This window comes from Trichogramma pretiosum, unplaced genomic scaffold (assembly GCF_000599845.2).
Source record: "Trichogramma pretiosum strain Unisexual culture from Peru unplaced genomic scaffold, Tpre_2.0 scaffold139, whole genome shotgun sequence".
NCBI lineage: Eukaryota > Metazoa > Arthropoda > Insecta > Hymenoptera > Trichogrammatidae > Trichogramma > Trichogramma pretiosum.
The window spans coordinates 153,314-175,417 of NW_019640810.1; the positions used below are offsets into that span (position 1 = coordinate 153,314).

Sequence of the window (22,104 nt, forward strand, 5' to 3'; positions counted from 1 at the left end):
CATTATGCGACACATCACAGGGGTTTTGTTTCACTTTGAAATAATTTCAATCAAGATTCAATTTTATGCTCTTTTTATACTCTCGTTTTAATAAAAAAAAGTTCATCTGATAGCACAGTTAAATAAACTACTGGATTCCATATTACTTACTCAGAATTTCGTTTACGATTAAATTTTTTCTAATCAAGCTACACATCACAGTGGGTAAATTAAATATTATAATATTTGCAAATTATAATAAGTCAAAACTAAGAAAAGCAATTCCAATTGAAGAAATTACGTTATATATCTCCCTAATGAACAATAATCATTTTGCTATAAATATAATTCCTTTGAAAAAAAATCAAAAAATAAAAGAATATAGATGTTTCACATCAATAAGATGGTAACAATTAATATTTGTCTGGAGAAAGCTATTACCTTTCAATCTTTGTTCAATACCTTAGAGCTTTTTCTTTTGAATCGTTCCGAAAAAAATCTTCACTGTAATCTATTGTGGTATATTCTTATCAAAATGAAAAGGTTACTTATCTAAACCTTAAAATGGTTTCCAGGTATAATTATAAAAAACGTTGATACTTGAAAAATTGTTTCAAGTACATTATTGTGCAATCGGCAATATTTTGGCATAGATATAAAATATTTTCTGGTTATAAGTATATATTGATGCGTTTACACACCGGCAGAAACGCCGAAAAGTTACAGCTGCCGCCTTAGGTGCCTACTCTGCTCATTTCGATGTGCGAGTGCCCATTAACGAGCTCTTATAAATCTAACGAGAGCTCCATAAATCTCGCAACCTGACGTCCCTTAAAATTCTCACTTGCTTTCTTTCGTTCCTTCTCTCTCTTTCACTCTCTCACTCGCTTATACTTACCAGCACTCTTTCTAGCGGGCTTTTCTCTCTCGTGTCTTATCTTCGTGCATACCATCTCGATTCTTCTTTCTCATTCATTCCATCATTTCCAAGTCTCTACTTTTACAAGCATCCGGAACTAAGACGAATTTTCCTAGCAAGTTCTCGACAATCCCACGGAAATGTATAATTCATGACCTTCTTTCTTCTCCTTTCCTGAGGTAAGCTTTGAATTTTTAATATAACTACGCTTTATTAAAACTTTCGGGGCGACTTCTTGTTCGATTGCACTATTTTTCAAGACCAGTCAAATTATTAACTAATACAAGAGTGTTAAAATTATATTTCCATCGATCCTCTACTTGCGAAACGAAGAAATAACTTGAATCGAAGAAATAACTCGAACACATTCGATATAATAAAATCATAAAATTGACTAGGAAGGAGTATACCGATAATATTCGGGTCGAATTTTCGTTTACTCGCTGGGAATTTTGATAGAGAGATCAGGCGGTGGCGGCGGCCGGAGGGTGGGAAAGAATGGGAGAATATTTAAGAGATGACGATGGGGGGTCGGTGGCTACTATTAGGCAAGTGCAGGTGCGCGCGGACACTTCTCGTGAATAGTTTAACTAGATAGTTTGCACAAGGGAATTTCAGTGTACTAAGCTTACTAAAGGATGCTGCTGCTATGTGCTGCGCTGCACCTTCTCTCGGGTTCTCTCGCCAGCCAGCCAGCCAGAGAGAGTCAGATTGCTTGAATGCCCGGGCAAGTAGTAGTAGTAGTAGTAGAGCGCGGCCACGCTAAACAATAAAGCTCACAAATCTGCGGTGGAAACTTGCCTCAACGCGCGGGTCGCGATGCAACCGACCAAACCAGCCAACCAACCTCTCTCCTTCGGCTCTGTACTCTTCTTCACTCGTGTGTTTTCTCTTTGCGCTCCTCGTAATGAATTACGATATTTCATTATTAATATGTAACTCAAGCTCGAGTCTGGCAGCGGCGTATTCTCTATTGAGATTAAACTTTTGCCATGTATGGTCGGCCTTGCACGCGTACAGTTTGACGTAGCATTTTCAATGAAAATCGATATTTAAAATTTCATTAATTGTGTAAACAATTATTGGAAAAGACTTGCACAGGCATGTACATCTCGAAGGAGGAGACACGTAGCTTGGAGATGGTGGCTCGCACACGAGCTGCTCTCCTGCATATACACACGATGAATAATTCGCTTAATTTACAGAAACCGAGGTGGAGCTTCGGCGGCGGCGGCGGCGGCGGCAGCAGCAGTGGTTGAAGTGTACCTGCAGGGCGGAAATGGTTGGGAGCTGGGGGTACGAGGGGGGGGAGAGAACCTCGCGCCGTAATTGTAATGGTCGTTTGTAGTTGAACGACTCTCGTGATGTCGTGATTGTCTGACGCGCGCAATGATGACAAGTGCCTCTTACTTCCGCTGGAGATTAAAGCTCTGCCGTTGCTGCTCGCTTCCCTAGCTCTCTCTCTCTCTGTTCGTGTGCAGTGAACATGTAGAATCTGCTTGTGCGCACCAACTTCAGCCGCACCAACGATGACGAGCCTTTTCAAACGAACCTCTTATGAACTGCTGCACGCCGATTTTTAAACGACTACCGCCGCCGCCTCCAGGCTCTATATGACAGTTTTTCCAAACTTGTGATTCACGTTTAATCAGCTGCAAGCCCGCCCATAGTCACTTGATTCGACAGTTCCTATACACACAGCCTTTGTACTTTTTGCAATTGCGTTTTTGGTAACATAGTTTTTTTAACTTTCGATCGAGCGTACTCTTTTTTAACCGTCCATCTTTATCATTTTTCTTGAATATGTTTTTCCATTAAAAAAATCATGCTCGCACCTAGCGCAGAAGTTATATTAACTAAGTTTTTCGATTCTGCCACGAGGAGAAGAATCATTGCGAGTGGGAATTTCTTGATTTTTCTGACTCTCTTCGGATATGAATCAGACATCGAATACTTGTCATTCAACTTTGTGCTACACACCTAAGCCAATCCTTACTTTATTAAACTTTCCGACTTGTTATGCTATTTAGTAGCTGCACTTTTAATTGAAGCATTTATTCAATTAAATATAGTCGATGACATAACGAGGAAGTTTTAGGAAGTCTTGGAGTGAACTGCATTTGTATCGTATCATATAATCATTAAAGTAACAAACCTAACCAAATAGAATATTAATCGAAAAATTAAATTTGTAAGACTGAGTGCTTGTCATCTTGTGATCAAAACTGATGACAGTGATGAGTCAAAGATGGTTTTCCTCAGGATATACTTATAGATCTATATTAATGAAGGAAATACAATACATGATTCACGAAGGCCATCAATAGCTGCTCGATGATGCCACCTGAGAAATGCCATCGGCATTTAGCATATAATTAATTCTATCTCATACTATTTTCTTAGCACGTCGGCATGAAATCGGCATGTCCGTGAGTAAGTGCCGCAAGCATTGTCTTCCTAAACACCTAGAGAGCCTCGTGCCTGCCACTGCACAGTACACACACACACACACACACACACACATACATACACACATAGGCCGTCCCTCCAAAATACACGATGCTGCCCGCCCGAGCTATCGCGATTTGCGAGGCATACAATGCCCTATTCTCTGTGGTGATAGATATATGACTTTAATCCCTATAGTTGACTGGCTGCGGCACAAGGCATCGTGTGCTCCTCTCTCTCTCTCTCTCTCTCACTATGGCTCCTTCTGTTAAATGCCAACTATATTAAGGCACACTGCAGCAGAGATGCGCACTACAACACGCTTCACTTGCTTCAAGCTATACTGTCCAAATAATTAATTTTAATGTTACACGTGTAATGTGTATATGATATAAATATATATATATATATATNAAACGGTCAAGTAATTTATTGATGAAAAATTAAAAAAAAATAGTCTGTAGGAAAATACATTTTTGGCTATATTTATCTAGTCCGGGAGCTGGCTACCTTCCCGTAAAAAACTGTAGGTGAATGGTTAGAATAAGGTGTTATCGATCAATTTTGACGCACGAATTTGGTGGTTAATTTTAGCTCTGAGTGGTACCATATCGTCAAAAATCCATTTGTTTAATTAAATTACCAAAATGGTCGAATACTGTACCAAAAATTTTTTGAGAAAAATGTTCTTTGTGATTTTTCTCTAAAATGCATATTTATCGAGTTATAAGCCAATGAAAATGAGAAAAACGCTAATTTCGTGATACTCGATTGCGTGTAATAACATGAAAAACAATATTTTCGATGATGTGAGCGCTTTTTATTATTCTTCGGACATCTCTATGCAAAGTCTTGTAGTTTTTTTTTCAAGATTTCTACGGATTACCTAACGATAAATATGCATTTTAGAGAAAAATCACAAGGGACATTTTTTTCTTAAAAATTTTCTTAGAATACGAATATGATGTTTAAAAATCCATATTCGACCATTTTAGTAATTTTTTTAAACAAATGGGTTTTTAAGCACATGGTACCACTTGCAGCCAACATTAATTACCAAATTTGGGTTCAGCGAGTCAAAACCCATCGATAACACCTTATTCTAATCATTTACCTATAGTGTCTTACGGGAAGGTAGCCCGCTCCTGGACTGATCGTATCACGACATGATTTTTTTTTGATTTCTTGGAAATTTTTTGTTGTTTATTATAAAAGTACCTATGTATAAAAGTACCTTTGTATTATTATACGTGATATACGTTATTGTTATAAAATACCTGTCACATATCCGGTGGATTTACGGTGGAGGAGCAGTGGAGGAGCAGTGGGGGAGCAGTGGGGAGCAGTGGAATTTTTGGGGAACAGTAATAATTTATACGGGGAAAAACACCGAAAATCATGTAAAAATCACGTGAATTTCACATTTTTGAAAAAATTGTGGGGAAGCAGGTGGAAATTTTGGGGAGCAAGCGAACCACATCCTCTCTACTATATAGTAATAAGATATACGTTCGTGTTCAACCGTGCAAAAGGACCAGAAAGAGATTCAAGTAAAAGGACCTTCTGAGCTTTCTGATACATGTATTTCTGAGCAGGAGACTCACTTTGATCCGAGCGTTAGTACTTTTACTCAAACAATTATACAGATCCTAATGTTTGTGTTCCTGAATATTTTAAAAGGCGGTAACTTGACTCTGACTTTTAACGCAAAAACTATATCGTACTATGATAATAGAATGTTTGGCAGTAGAAACTCGGGTTCATTTTGCTTCGTCGAGTTTGTTCATTTATTTATAAGCATACTTTCGTAAGATATTTTATATCTTGGTCATAAACTTATTATAGATAAGAAAGTAGGAAAATAAAACCACAATATAAATAAGTCTCCAGTACATGTTTTTTTCATTTGAATCCGAGACTAAAAGCAGAGAAAGAGAGAGAGAGAGAGAGAGAGAGAGAGATGAAGCTGCGAATCACTGCCGTACAATCTCCGGCAACCAGGTCAGAGTTACGAGGAGAAGGACGTCTTCTTTCTCGATCGGATATCTTTCTACAACGATAAATCTTGTGGCTGACAGGATAACGATCGGTTCGATGCCAATCGCACACAAACCAAACTATCCTCGGGTCCCTTATAAGCTGTTGCCTGTTCTCAACAGATCGTTTCTTTTCCTCACCCCCTCCCAGCTTCCTCGTCTCTTCCGCTCGTTGATTTCCTCTTCGCAAAGAGAGACAATGTGAACAGGAGCTAGATTGAGATTAAATTTAGATCATACATACGTTTTACAACAGTGAGTTTCGTTCAACACTAATTTCATACTTGAAATCTTTCATGGTCTTCAAAGTTAATTTAACGCTTTTGAAGCTTAACTATGAAAATAATCCTATTCATGATTTCTTATTGGAAAGTATTATTTATATTTAAAGTGTGATGGCTTTATGAAACATCAGTATTTTATATCCGTGAGCCAATATTCAAAAATTTGATTTGGTTTGTGATTATTGGCATAGAAAAATGTTATATTTACTCGGTGCGGCACTGTTAAAAATATTTAAATTAATGTAAGAATAGAAAACGATTTTTCTTCACTTTTAATTTGATGTAAAAACATGGGTTTGCTAATCGACCTCGGCTTCCCCTTGGCCACTTATTTCACGTGCCCTGAGGCTTTTCTGTTTTTCACGGCGTAGGACATTAATTTGCTATAACCAATCTTGTATTTCATAATTGTAATTTATGTTTAAATAATTGTATGTTTAAAATCGTACTTTATTTATAGAATTATTTTACTTAGCCACTTGTAGATTTTTAAATTGGAGTATTCGCCATCTAGCGGTTTGACTACCTTTTCGTTTCAATTTGCACGAAAACTACAATTTTTCAACTAAAATATCTAAATTTAATCATACAATCATATCTGTTGATTCATTTTTGCATTTAAAATAATGTATGTAATTACATTTTCATACATTTTTTTGCAGTTTAGGTACAAAAATCAATTAGTACTAATATACATTAATTTTTTACTTTTAAGATTTCATGTAAAAGTATCTAAAATAAAAAACAGTATCGGTTTAAGTTGACAGTTTCGATGTCTCATTTCACATGAAATCAGTATTAAATTTACGTTTTTTAAGCAATGTAGTTTAACGTTCAACATCCCTCTATCATCTCAATATAAATTATTTTCAAGTTTATTCATTTAGGTGAGCATTGATAATTTGTTTTAAAGTTTTGTAAAATCTTAAGTGATTGAATTTAATAATGACAAGGTCTATTTTGCATTATGAACATAAATGAAAACAATCAACGTCTTCTGGAGTGTTAAATTCCAACACTTAGGAATAATTTTACTGTGCAGAGGGCATTCAGGTTCATCTTCTTTGAGCTGTTATAATATCTTTTTTATGATTTAATGTTCAAATTTTTCATTAAATGTTAAACTAAAAACCAATTCACTGTATTCTTTGTTTTTACGAATTTCGCGTCTGACTATTCAGAACGAAATTTAAACAAAAATAGAAAAACTTAAGGTCTTAATCGTAATAATAGAATTGTTTTGTTTTTTTGATTGTAGATTCAAATTTATGGGTTTAATGCAGAGTTGTATCATAACATGAGTGAAGCACAGCATAAAAGTCAAGGATTGGTCGCCATTTCTTTGATGGTTCAGGTAAATATTGAGTCTTATCAAACCTTTGATAAATTTATCTGAAATCCATACACATTGGGTAGCAAAGCCTTTGTTTGATTATGAGAAAAGAAAATAATTTCTTCTCTTATTTTATTTATTCGTTTCAATAATTTTTATCATTATAATTCATTATAATAATTAAATATAATTAGTTTATAAAAAATAGATTTTGATTTTATTTGCAAATAAAAGCTTTGAAATTGTTGGCGAATAGATGGCCTTAGTAGCCATATACGCGAGCGAGCCGTGTGTGTTCACGCTTCCACTGATCTTTTTGTTTAAGCGAGTCTGCTGCCCCCTGCCTGGTGTCGGTAGCGCACTCGGTCATGTTCATTCCTTCTCGCGCTGCCGCTGCGACAAGAGCTTGCTTACCTTATTTTCATACTTAAGATTACTAATATTTTGTTCATCACTGTCTACAGTGATTGTGAGTGCGCAGTGCACCTCTTGTGATTCATAAGCAATAAATAAAGTGCTTAGTGTTTTCCACCGAAGTTTTCTCGTGTCCAAATAATCATTTATTTGCCATCTCCGCCTCATCCATTCCTCCAGGTTATGGACGCCCAGCACGCTGATAAGGACAAGGAGAACTCGAGAAAATCTTCAGAGAGTAAGTGAAATAGAGATTACTACAGAGGCTCGCGCATTGAAAAAAAAAAAAAAAAACGTGTTTTTTCTTTACTCTTTATATCTACGGGAGTGCTGAATACACTACGCGAGTGCAAATTGGTTTTAGAGATTACGAGAATTGTTTAGGAGATTACGATTTTTTTTTCTTCTTCTTTTCCGAGGTAAAAATAAAAAATATATCATCCGCTTAGAGTCACGAAAATCCATAGGTAGTGCGCGCATATTAAAATCAGTGTACCAACGGCTTTTTTTTTGCTGTGCAAAAATCAAGGCTTATGCTTACAAGAAAGACAAAGTCGAACGTGCTTTGACAAGTCTCTTCCGGTGCCAGCACACGTGCGCAGCAAGAGACGGTTGGTCACGTGAGACAAGTGAGCGCGACGCAGTGGTCGTCTACCTCTCCTTCTCTCTCACCGTGCGCCTTCCTTGCGTGCGTCGCGCCGCCATATTGTGACTCTCGCGCGTGCGAAAGAGAAGCACGGATATATGCCTGTCTCTCTCCATCTGAGCAGACGTCTTTGTGTGCATAGGGACTGTATGCGCGCTCGGATTAGATACGCAAAAATACGATCGAGATTTTGATGACGTAATTGGTGCAAATGAATGCCAATAACGTTACTTTTTTTTCAAAGTGATATTAATTTCCAAAATAGCGATTAGTGTTTAAGCACATATACCAAAGCTCGTAGTGAATATTTTTTTTCTCTCATCATTTCCGAGAAATTAAAAATACTAAAAGAGAATTTTTTCAGAGAAATTTTTTTCCGACGATCCGATAAATTTGAGTCGAAATAAATCGTAAAAATCTACGCAGCATTCGGTAAACATATATAGTGTGGACTGTCACACAGTTTTAAGTGTACTCTTTGGTTTTGTGTCACCGTTCGTGTGCAATTGGCCATCTCCAATCCATGAGTAACGATATACGGCAGTGCAGTATATCGGTTTGGGAGGGAGTGTACACGCTCGGGGTCGCACTACTGTGGAGTGCATTGAACACTACGCTAAAATTAAATAAGTTGATTTGCTGTGCAAACATACTAATTTAAAAACTAATTTTTTTTCAGAGATGAGAGACTCAGAGAAGAAAAATTCAGAGAAGAACTCACCCAAAAAGCAGGTCACCTTTTCACCTGATGTGAGAACTACAGAGGGTAATTATGAATATGGTACCATGAGTGATAACTACAATATTGATGTAGCAGTCACAGAGAAAAATAAAATAATGGAAATTCATCTTAATTATCACTTATCTACAGAGACCGATGAAGACAGAGAAGAGGCCCTATGGTGCAACGAAATGAGGCAAAGTTCTCTTCGCCAAGAATTTCTGCTCCAAAGTCAACTCGATGTTGCAACCAACAATCAGCTTCTACTCGACTCCCTGGTGCAACAGCAAAAGGAGAACCGAGAGCTGCAGCTGGCTGCCAAAGCCGCCCAAGAGGCCATTGTCGAGAAGCTGAACAAAATCTCCAGCACACTCGAAAATGTCATTTTGGAGCATAGACAGAAGGAGATGGATCAAGAAAGGGGCGAATTCTCTAAATCGAAGGTAATAGTAACTTCAGAGGTAAGAGATTCGCACCCTATGCTAAACGTCCGAAAGCAAATCAAGCAGGTAAGTCATTTGTCCCACAAAATAATGATAATAACATTCGTTTCATTGCGGACTCGGGCGCAACTGAACACATAGTCAGAGAAAAAGAGATACTTGAAAATTTTACAGAGACAAAATTAGGAGAAATTAAGAGTGCAAATAAAAATAAATCCGCTAACATCAAAATAGATGGGATGGGAAATTTGACTTTCATGACAGAGAACAATAAAGAGATAATTCTTTGGAATATTTTAGCTGCGAGTAATATTGCCGACAATCTTTTATCCTTAAGAAAATTCGCGGACGCCGGTTTTGGCGTATTTTTGGACAACAAAGCTCTAAAAATTTTCGATAAAGAGACCGGAGAAGTACATATAAAAGGTGTATATTGCGAACCAAACTGGATTGTAACCTTTGATTTATCAGACAGCTCTGATAACACCAAGAAACGGTACGATTTCTCGGCACAACTAACGGATATTGAGTATGTGCAAGCTTCTGAAAATGCACAGATTTCAGAGCTTGGGAGGGAGAATCCAGAGCTTAAAGAGACAGATACAGGTATACAGAGAAAAACAACCGATCTAAATGTAGAAGTTCCTGATACCGAAATCGAGAACCTCACTTGGAAATTCCCCAAACCAGCAAAAATTGAACACGATAGCGCGGGTATGCTCTGGCATAGGCGATTAGGTCACGCTTCTAGAGATTACCTAGTAAAACTACAAAAACAATGCGACCTTCTCAGAGATGCAAAGTTTGGAGAAGAAATCTCTGACTGCGATATCTGCATACGAGCAAAGATGGAACGAATTCCATTCAAAAATAGTAGAACGAGATCAGATAGACCTCTGCATACTATTCACGCAGACACAATGGGACCAATAAGTCCAACTTCATTTCCAGACAGAAACAGATACGCAGTCGTACTTATCGACGATTTTTCCAGATACGCCAGAGTATACAGCGTAAGTAATAAATCAGAGTCGGGAAACTGTTTAGAGAATTTCCTAATACACACGAGAAACCTGATAGGCAAAAACGAAAAGGTTTGTTTTCTGAGAACTGATAACGGTACAGAGTTTACAGGGGGCAAATTTTCAGAGATAATCGATTCAGAGAAAATTACTTTTGATTTCGCTCCCCCACATACCCCTCAGCTGAACGGCACTGCCGAACGTTTTAACAAAACCATACAAAATAAAATCGGAGCACTGATGATCGACTCAGGCTTACCCGATACAATGTGGAGCCTGGCAGCCGACGCTGCGACATATATCTACAACAGAACTCCTCATAAGAGCAACGGTTTCAAAACTCCTATCTCACTGATAAATCCTAAAATCAAAAATAATATTGACCAAATTAAGAGATTCGGCTGTGTGGCATACGCAAAAATTCTTACAAATACTAAAAAGTTTGGCGAGAAAGCAGCCGCAGCAATCCTGGTAGGATATAAGTCGAACGGTTTTCTGTTGTGGCAACCAAACCATAACAGATTCTTAATTTCGAGACATGTTCGATTCAACGAAAAAATAATATACGGGAATACAAAAGAAAGCAAGAAAATCAGAGAACAAAATGAAGCAGAGATAGAAACCGATAAAACTGAAGAGGATGAGAAAATTGAGAACAAAATTGCAGAGACAGACATTCTTTCAGAGATACCTAGCCCGAAGCTGCCAGTTAAAAGAAAAATTGAAATGCCAGTAAGAATACTCCCCAAGAGAACAGCAAAGTCCAATCCTAAGAGGGATCCAAACTTTGTTTATCAAGTTTGTGAAGAAAAGGAAAGTAATGAATCAGAAGAGTTCTTCACATACAGGAGTATAGCAGAGACATACAAAGATCCAACGACATACAGAGAAGCCATGAAATCTGAAGAGTCAATGAACTGGCGACGTGCCATCAACGAAGAACTGTCCTCAATGAAAGAAAATCAAGTGTGGGACATTATCGAGAGACCTTCAAGAGAAAATATCATTGATTCCAGATGGGTATTTAAGAGAAAGACCTCGCTAGACAATGAGAAAACTTACAAAGCGAGACTTGTAGTCAGAGGCTTCAAGGACAATAATGACTACGAGCTCAGAGAAACGTATGCTCCGGTATCGAGGATGACAGTCATAAGATCAGTTTTGGCCATCATAAATAAGTATGATTTCGAAGCTATACAGCTTGATGTAAAGACAGCTTTCTTGAATGGCACACTGGAAAATACAGTATACATGGAGATTCCCGATGGCGTAAGCACAGACGATAAATTCAGAGAAAAACATGTATGCAAATTGAACAAAGCTTTATACGGTTTAAAAGTAAGTCCAAAGAGATGGAACGAGAAGTTTTCAGAGGTAGCTACCGAGCTTGGACTTGAAAACGACATAAATGAGCCTTGCCTATATACTTGGATATATCAAGGAAAAGTTGTAGTATTGGTCCTTTATGTCGATGACATAATACTCGCTAGTAACTGTCACGATAAATTGATTGAAATAAGAGATAGTTTGTGCAGAAAATTCAGAATGAAAGACTTGGGAGAGCCTAAAATGTATCTCGGGATGGAAATAAGCAGAAATAGAGATACACGTACTGTAGTCCTGAAGCAATCAGAGTACATCAAGAGAATCTTGGAAAGATTTGCAATGACAGAGTCTAAGCCTCAAGATACCCCTATGGTAACCAGGCAAGTTAAAAAGATTGAACGGAAAAATCCGAACAAAATGCAAGAACTTTCTAAACCATTCAGAGGACCTTACAGAGAAGCTATTGGCAGTTTGCTTTATTTGGCTGGCGTGACTAGGCCAGATATAGCATATGCCGTAAATCTTCTGTCTAGAAGACAAATAGCTCCGACTGAAGGTGATTGGATCGAAGTGAAGAGAATTTTCAGATACCTCAGAGGAACCATAAACGAGGGCTTGGTATATAGAGCTGAAGAATCAAATATGGAAGTGTTCACTGACTCGAGCTTTAGCGATTGTGAAAGCTCCAAAGCTACAAGTGGATACATTATCAAAATGTTTGGAGACACTGTGGCTTGGAGAAGTAAGAAACAAAGTGTCGTAAATACGTCAACATGTGGAGCTGAGTATTATGCGATAAGCGAAGCATGCCAAGAGATAATATCCTTGGACAAAGCTCTTAGAGATATTATAGGTAAAACCTTCTATCCTGTAACGCTGCGATGCGACAACAGATCAGCTAAGAGTTGTACAGAGATGGAAGGAAGTCATAAATTAAAGTGCTTTGATCTACCCACTACAGAGATTCAGAGCATAATTGAAGAGAGAGAAAGGACTGGAATAAAAGTTCCGATGTCTGTTACGCATGGAGACTTCATTAAACAATGCGTTAAGGATAACAGAGTGAAAGTAGACTGGGTAGCTTCTAAGGAAAACTTAGCAGATATAATGACCAAACCTTTACCTCATAATACTCATAAATATTTGAAATTAAAAATTAACAATAAAGAGAATATCGATGCATAAAATTTCAGAGAACCAGTAATAAATTAATTAATTTTGTTTCAGATTATGGTGACCACGAGACACCCGGCTCGGGAGGGAGTGTTGGCGAATAGATGGCCTTAGTAGCCATATACGCGAGCGAGCCGTGTGTGTTCACGCTTCCACTGATCTTTTTGTTTAAGCGAGTCTGCTGCCCCCTGCCTGGTGTCGGTAGCGCACTCGGTCATGTTCATTCCTTCTCGCGCTGCCGCTGCGACAAGAGCTTGCTTACCTTATTTTCATACTTAAGATTACTAATATTTTGTTCATCACTGTCTACAGTGATTGTGAGTGCGCAGTGCACCTCTTGTGATTCATAAGCAATAAATAAAGTGCTTAGTGTTTTCCACCGAAGTTTTCTCGTGTCCAAATAATCATTTATTTGCCATCTCCGCCTCATCCATTCCTCCAGAAATATATTTATTTTTTGCATTTGTTGCGATAATAATAAGGGACTGAATATTTTTATTGAAGTTATATCGTGAGCCAAACTAATGTTTTCGGACTATCGACTTCTGAATAAAAATTAAAAAAAATATTTTCTCAATGTGATTACGAATTCGCGTAGTTTTATTATAGTTAAAATTATATCATTCATACTAAATTTAAGCTTAAGAACGAAATGAAGGAGCTACGAAGAAAATGTAATACATGAGTTGCGTATGTTGAGTGAGAGATGAAGAAAGTTGTCAAAGAAAAGAAGTAAACGCCGAACGATCTTTAACACCATAGGACAATAGGGATTGCGAAAATAGAAAGAGCGTATGAGCGTTGAAAGGAGTAGAAAGCAAATACGTGGAGCAAAAAAAGGAAGTTCGTGAAACTTGTCGTTCACACAAAAATACACGGTTTCTTTTAACGAGGGAAAATGAGTATGAGTGAGATGAAGAAAGAGCAGATAGGAATTAAGAAAGTATCAAGAGAAAAATAACTAATAAATAAAGAATAAAATGAACTGAAAAATTCCTGTTTCATCTATTCAAGGACAAAACACGAACGGTGAAACTAAAATTAACAACTATCAAACCAATTTATATTTTAGATTTTCAGTACGGTGATCACAATACTTTTAGTTATAAGGTCATAATTCATTTATACTTTCAAAAACTAATTGTTGAACTCGTAAAAAAATGATGTGAAGCCATTTTATTCGCGCTGCAATTCGTCCACAATTGAAGACTGTCAATTAGTTTGGAGTTATAAATGAACGCAAATTATGAAGTGCATTAAATTTATCTACCACGTAGGATATCTAATGATATTTTGTTAGATGCGAAAACTAAAATTATGGTAATTTTTTATATAGTTCCATTGCTAAGGAGTTTCGTGTTCTCGTGATGGTTCAGCTAACACCGTTGCTTGAAACTTTCCGATATAGTCCGGCTCAGCCAATATTGTTTACCTAGCTGTGAGCGTGTCACCAAATTCGCGTTTCTGACTAATCATAAGCTTTTTCTGAATTGAAGTATTAAGCAGAGTCAGCTGGTGGAAAGTTACATCGCACGATGTAACAGAATCTAGTTTCAAATGATATATCGAATATTATATCCTGGAGCTGTTCTAGTATTACTTTTAGATGCGAAAATAAGAATTAAAGAATCAGAAGAGTGATTGATAGGGACAATTACTCATATTTTTAGTTTGAAATATCATTCTAAGCTCACAGATTTTCATTTGCCAACGTCAACTTAAGCATACAGTTGAAACTTTCACTCGTGTTTATTTTTAAGGGGGTGGGTACGGTGGTATCGTAATGTAGGTTGCATTGAAAACTGTCCAGGGATGTACTCGCTCATATAAGGCTCGTTTGTGCTGAGCTAAATTCTAAAGCTGCACCTACCGGCTGTAGCCAGTATTTCTCCTTCTATACGTTTTCAATGTCTCCAAGGTGTAATCTGTTTAAATTACTCGTCCTCCAATGTGAGAACTGCGAGGCTCTCCTCCTACATTAACGATCATATCTCGGCGATCATATATCTCTACGATAATATTCATGCTCTTTACTTTATCAAGTCTTTTTGTTGTCATCATCGAGTCAAAAGCAAAATAATGATTTAGTGTACGCCCATTACTTTTCATTTATTTACATGCACGTATATTAGTTAGTCAAATTTCATGAAGTAAAAGTAATTTTCACTTGAGCAGGATTTCATTGCTCACCGATAAATTAATTAGATGTGAAAAAATAACCTGGATCAAATTTTACTTAATGATCGAGTAAAATTGTACGCTGGTTTTACAGAATGTTCTAGTTCAAATTCTTTATAAAAGTTTTGATCCCAAAACCTAATGAATATGACTAAATCATGCTTATGATTTTACAATTAACAATTTTACAATTAATTAAAGTGTAAGAAGGTTATAGAAAGATGAGCGGATACTATAGGTTACAAATTTATGAGTAGAAGTTTTCTGAATCAAGTAATTCTTTCCGGAAAATTACTTCCTGCCTTCGAGGTGACGCAGATTTTTACGGCCTGATGAAAATTTTACTTCAATCTATTCTCGAGAACTAAATTTTTTAACTTATTGGACATGTGGTAAGGTCTCGCTCTGCCGCCGTTTGTTTTGTAATCTTCGAGCACGCACACAAAGATTGTGTCAATAGCTATCATTGATAAAAGAAGTATTGAATCGACCACAAAGTAGATGCAATCTGATAGACAGCTCATGAGGCCAATTTTTTCTTCTAATTTGACCGATTTCATCAACAGTAATCCACAAAACAATAAAACCGACAAGCCTACGATCATCAACTCAATAAAAAAAAGCACAACTTTCTCACGATATTTGAATGAAAAAGAATTTTCCCGATTAATAATTGTCGAGTTCTATTGACTTTTACCCCTCGGCATGGAAAGATAAATGTCTACCTGCATGAGAACGGCGACTTTCGCGTAATTTCTTCTGAAGAGGGTGAACGATACTCGGGTCGCATCGATAAAGCTGGTGCCGTGATGCGCGATGTTACCAAATTCGTTCTCATAATTGCATCGCGTACCGACGTTTGGCCGCGTACATTCGTCAAAACGTAAGACATGCCGATGCCCACCTCGACGACTGCTCTGAGGCAGTACAGAGAGGTGTAACAGCAAGTGTCATCATTTACGTAGCCGAAATTCAAAAACGTAGCGAGTACTCGAAAAAACTCTAATACTCGAAAATGCTCGGGTACTCGTCAAGCTCGAGTAAAACTCGAAAAATCGGTTACTTGCACACCCCTAACTGCGGCTACTTCAAAGATAAGCTCTAAGCAATATTAATGAAAGTGCAATATTAATGAATTTTTCACGTTTTTTGTTTCAGCTGGGCGATACACCGAATCCTGAACTGAGAATTATAACGAGTGTTTTCAATAGGGTGCAGTTTCGAGGTACATTTTTTTTTACAAACAAGTAAAAATTATTATGGTTATTATTTAAAATACTGACGAGAATCCCTACATAATATAATACAGTATTATACAAATAGTAATTTTGCGTTTACAAAGTACAGTTATTAATTAAATCTATGCACTTTTTAGAAAAAATCCTATTTTGTAATTACACTTTACTTTTAATTATTTAGAATGTATGTACCATAAATAATTTTTAAATAATGAGTTTGTCATTTATTGTGTCGAGAGCATAGACATTTTCAAAGCATTATGCCAAAGCGTATAGACTATAATTACTTTTTAATCACATTTCCTATTAACTCGATCATTTTTCAAACATAATCATCAAAGAAATTGTACTTTGTTATTGATAGGTGACAAGGCACCCGTGCGGCATCTATCTTTGAAAGCTCTATTGCCAGACACCAATGGTTATATGACCTACGAAGGTAGTACAACGCACCCAGGCTGTTGGGAAACAGCCGTATGGATTATCCTTAACAAACCCATATATATAACTGCACAAGAGGTAATTGCCATTTTAACGAGTGCAATGTTTTTTGTTCGATTTGAAGAAATCGACACGCGATTTTATGGTAATAATAAAATTATTGCAGCTTTATGCGTTGAGGAGGTTGATGCAAGGACCCGACAGTACACCCAAAGCACCTCTTGGAAATAATTCGCGACCACTTCAACAACTGCATCACAGAACTATAAGGACAAATATTGATTTCCGCAAGGTACTCAGCTGATATCTTGTTTTCAAAAGAAAATTTTCACATTCAAAACTTTTGTAATTGATTACAGCGATCTGCCGATGCCAAGTGCCCAACGATGGCCAACGATATGAGATATAAAGGTATTGATTTTTTTTTTTTAAACCATTCTATGAAAGTTATTTTTAATTGGACTTAAAATTTACTTGATTAATAAAAGTTTGACAGTATTATAGTAAATTTTATTTATTTTTCAGCCAATACGTGGCGAGATGAAACGACGTTGTCACGCAACCATGTTATCTGAATTATTGGATCTATAAAAGTCAATAAAACTTTGACCAGCTAATAAATAAACTAGTCTCAGTTATAAGTATTACTCATATACTTCATGGTTGTATAAATGCATAAAAATAATACGGTGTGACTCTCGTGAAAAAAAAACATTCGAAAGAGTATACTGCGCTTCAAATCAAATAATTCTGTATGAGACATATGATATTTAAAATCAGAATTTTAAGAAAAAGGGAAAAGTTATATTTTCTATTACGGTTCCTTGAAAATACAAAAAAGTGCTAAGTCAGCAATGAAACTATAAGAAGAGAGAATGATTCATTAGACTTCACAATGATGAAATTATCTACTCTGCCATAATCATCGTTTTGCACTAAAAATCTCTTGTTTATGATTTTTCGAGTTTTTCCAGATAACGGAAAAAATTTAATTTAGTTTCTGAAAAAATTCAATAAATTTCGAACAGCAAAAAAATCAATAAACTACAATAATCGAAACGATAGATATTCGTTTGTTATAAATAAATAATTTTCTAATTACTTTTTAAAAATAGAAACATTAATTTTACTTTTTTAATTTTTAATAGTTCTTATTATATAATAAAAAATGATTGGTCAAAAATGCCATTATCTATTTTGGACGGTAAAAGTTACCACTTTCAAAGAATTTTTTAAAATGTTGTACTACTTGATAAAACATTTTTTTATTACATCATTCTAAGATTAAATGTCGAAAACAGTTTCTTTTCTATTTCATAGCAAGTGTCAAAGTCAGCATGGTTATTTTTTGTAATATTTAGAGATGAATTTCGTGAAATTGGGTTTCAACTCTTAGCATCCGTTAATTTGCTGAAATTAAAATTTTGGGAAGTTATATTTAAAAATTAAAATAGTTGAAAATTTTAAAAATATCGATTTGGTAAAAAACTCGTATTTTTTTCATTCGGAAAATATTAAAAACATCATATTATTGCACTTACTGCATTTTTACTGAATTAACATAACATTATGGTACACGATGAGTAAATCATGAACTAGTATGAATGACTTTGCAAATACTAAGGTGCTGCAGTACATTAAAATATTTTCCTTAGTTTGACTTATTGTGTCTGTTAGATGATATGAAAAAACTATGTATACAAGTGATTTTTTAAACTCTTTTCTTTGTATAAAAGTACTTTAAAAACATATTATTTATATGTATAAAAAATTGATCAAAATCAAATTTTTGTGAAGTTCACAGGCCGAAAAGGTTATCACTGTATAATAAAACTAAATCATACGTAATAAACTCAAAGCTTACAAGCGAATGATCTTTTGGTCGATACGATAGACTTTCAGGTCAATTATTTTATACAAATATGCCGAGAACTCTTGTTTGCACTTCTTATACTTTTTACTAAGAAGAATGAACGAGTCTCATAATTCGAAAAAATTGTGAAAGTGTGACATAATTTTTAATTGTTAAACTCATTCATCAATTAGCGTATTCGTTTAAAGTACTACAAATTGTTAGTATTATATAATGTTAGTTAATTATAAAAAAGGTGTGGAGGTGCTTCTAGATTGAAACGATGTAAACCATTATTCGTTTTTGACAAATTTTGTAAAATATATCTGCTGAAAACTTTTTTCGTATCTTAGCGAGCATATTATTTTTCTGACGAGAACCTATATGACTATCAGCGAAGTTACGTTTTTTGGTATGAGTGCGAAAAATATAAATACATACTATTATTGCGCGAGAATTGAAGAATCGAGCAGCATATTAATGATGTAATGACGCAAAAAAAACAAAGTTTGATGTATGTGTAGGATATTATCGAGTGAAAATGTTGTTGATATTATAGTGTATAGATAGTTGACGAACGAATAACCCTGCGATGCGCTTTTGTATATAATATACATCTAATTAGAGACAAACTTAGGAAAAATGTATAGACAAATTCAATTGTATCATTATACATTGGTTTGCATAAAAAATAAAACCAAATGTGGTTAACAAAATAAAGATAATAAACATAATGTTATATTGTAAATAATAAGGTGTTTTTATTACTTTTAAATGTATTACATAAAAAATTTTTCTACATTTACCATTAAATTACTTTTAGGTAAGTATTTTTTTGCTGAATCAAACTACTTACGATAATATATTTTTCAAATCAAAACTCTAACAGATACGTAAAGAGTCGATTGATTTATTCATTGTGAAACAATTAATTTTCTCCAACGCTTCAATTCTTTTTACTTATTTTATGAAACATCGTTCCTAATTGTCAAATTTGTAAAAGTTTGGCGAAAAAGATAAATATATTTTCATCGAACTTAGGTTGATGATAGACAGCTTGTCAAGTAAAAATGCTGCTGCCGTCGTGTTCAATGTTTTACTGCAGCTGAGTAACGAGCATGAAATTTGATCTCATTTTTAAGTTTATTGACTTATATATATGTGTTCACGAATCAGTACGATTTTCTCTCAAAGAAAAGAGCTTTCCCTTAAATGGTATTACTTTCTCAAGTGGACCTTTATTAATAACTTGGAGTACTGATTATTATTCTATGGGTAGTGTAACATGTAAGATCTGTTATTCCTTGAATGAATCTTAATGCTTGTAATTTGCATGTGTGAGTTTACACTGTAAACCAGCACAATAATAATAATATTATGATAAGTGGAATCTTTATTCAATAAAATTTTACTTCATTTATAAGATATTTAAATAATTTTGAAGGTGTTAAATGTTAATTACAATAATCGTTAACTGATTAATTTTTAATTAATAAATCTTTCACTGCGTAAAGATATTCTCTCAAGCAAGTCGAATCCAAGTACTTGTTTTTATTCGTTCTATCTTATCATTTATTTTCTATTGAAACCTCACGTTTAAAACTCGTCTAAAAGTACAAAGTACCATTTTCATTTTTCTCAATCTAACAATTGTTAAAAAAAATTAACACAAATATTTAGCATCAAATCGTCAATAGTTGATACAACACGAGTTATTTCGAAAGTATAACGTTCAGTAAAATATGCCCATATCGGAAAAATATTTGCCGTAGGCTACGTATAAGGATCATTAGACGCGTTCCGGAGGATGACTTTTTGCTCATTTTTTATGCTTCCACATACAGTCTAAGAAAAACAGGAGAAAAAAGGAGATTCAAGTACACCCACAACTGCTGCAGCCTTTTCATCTCTTTGCTCTCGTCGAAGGGTACAGTCCTAAAGGTCTGATAACAGAATGCGCACTAAATATATATCTCTTCTGCTTTATAAATGTTTTGAAGTATTTTGTAAGTGCATTTATTCATATCAGAGACAGAAACTCTAAAGAGCTTTCCTCTCTTTAGTCAAAGTATCAAATTAATGGACGTATCGAAAAAAACAAGGCGAGTTTTTCTCAACCAATACTAATTATTTGTTAATACGAATAAAGTTTGTTACAGTAAATATTTGAGATTTTATTTTTGGGTACATATAACTTAACAGATTATTTGTATTTTCCTGCTTTTTAAAAACCAGCATAGATTATTTTAAATTTTCCAAAGCTTGCATTAGCGCAAAAAGTATCTCTACTAACAATAATAATTGAAGTGTTTGATGAATCAAATAAATATTATAATACTTTTTCATTTCTAAAACACATATTTACTAAATAAATATTGCTTTTCCTTTGGAATTTACTCGAGCTATTTTGAAAAGAACTCTATACTACTTTAGATGACAAAATCGAGAAAAGAGGGTGAGATGAAAACTAAAATAATACTTATGAAAAAGCTCTAAGGCCAGCAAAAGTAAAGAAATTCATTTTGTAACGACGCGAAAAAGTATCACGGGAGTAAAAGTGAAAAATATTAATCAGAGACCACAGAAATTAAGTAAATAAAAAAACGCCCCTTATGAGTACCTTTTAGATCATTACTATGAATAAAAAAAAACTAACTTTCGGGAGTTCAATCTAATAGCGCGTTCGAATTCACAGTGAACAAGATAGAGAGACAAAAGAAAAAAAAATAAGGATGAGAAGCTGAGTAAACATAGCGAGACACTTGAAGCTCAAGTGTATAAGAGATGACAATCGATAGAAGCGTGCCGTGGATTCGTTTGCTCTATGAAATTCATAATATCATTTTATAGATTTTTATGGGTCATGCTTTTATCTGTTTATTTAAACGTTTTAATTTGGAAGCCTTATGGTAAACTTTTTTTATAACGTAATGAAAAAAAATTGAAAGAATTGCGTTCAGAATTTTTTTAAAATCTTTTATGCAATAGTATAACGAAAAAAGCGTTTTTGGCCACTAGTATGCGGTAAAATGCCTCGTTTTCGTAAGTAATATTATACTTTTTTGAATGTATTTTTCGCTTACTATTGCTTAAAATTTTGTATGCAATACGGATCCAGCTTTTTGCACACAGTGTGCAAAAAACAACCCAATCGTGCTGGTGTAACTGGCATGAGTGTCCTTTTTCCGCACACAGCTCCTTTTTGACACTTATTGCATAATAACAAGTAAAATATTAATTATTAACATAATCACAAATATGAAAAATATGTTAAAAAAGAAATATGTAGTTCAAGCAAGGATGTTATTTTTCTAGAATATTAAATTAAATACATTTCAAATTATTATTTACATAATTTAATATGCTTACTTTTTTTTAAGTGGCTGAGAAAATATTTTATACGTTGTTAGTTAAAATCAGAACGTTCAATAAAAATCGCGTTCACGTAACCTTTATACTTGAAGACCTTAAATTGGTTTCTTCGGTGCCTGCGTTCAGCCAGACTCTTCAGAATCGGCTTAACTCCCGACAATAGGCGACCCGAAAGATTTCCCATCCTTTTTAGTCATATAATATATTTTCGCTCTCTCTCTCTCTCTCTAGTTGCAAACCCGAATTTTATTCGAACTCATGAAATTCGTTTTATGAAGA

At 35.0% G+C, this 22,104-nt stretch overlaps 1 protein-coding gene across 3 annotated transcripts in view; it reads left to right on the plus strand.

Moving 5' to 3' along the window:
• LOC106651002 (carbonic anhydrase-related protein 10) overlaps positions 1-17,342 on the plus strand; it is a 114,499-nt gene extending 97,157 nt beyond the window's left edge. Inside the window, exons 1-8 of one of the 3 annotated variants that reach the window (XM_023461014.1) lie at positions 7,249-7,651; positions 8,739-8,825; positions 8,931-9,289; positions 16,081-16,147; positions 16,525-16,679; positions 16,768-16,893; positions 16,961-17,012; positions 17,127-17,342. In XM_023461014.1, the coding sequence (XP_023316782.1) occupies positions 7,597-7,651; positions 8,739-8,825; positions 8,931-9,289; positions 16,081-16,147; positions 16,525-16,679; positions 16,768-16,893; positions 16,961-17,012; positions 17,127-17,176 (951 nt within the window). In that variant the 5' untranslated portion in view covers positions 7,249-7,596 and the 3' untranslated portion in view covers positions 17,177-17,342. Of the gene's footprint in view, positions 1-6,924; positions 7,021-7,248; positions 7,652-8,738; positions 8,826-8,930; positions 9,290-16,080; positions 16,148-16,524; positions 16,680-16,767; positions 16,894-16,960; positions 17,013-17,126 lie in introns of those variants that run through there. The other 2 variants (XM_023461015.1, XM_014369327.2) reach the window with 2 other exon arrangements.
• The last annotated feature ends 4,762 nt before the right edge of the window (positions 17,343-22,104 follow it).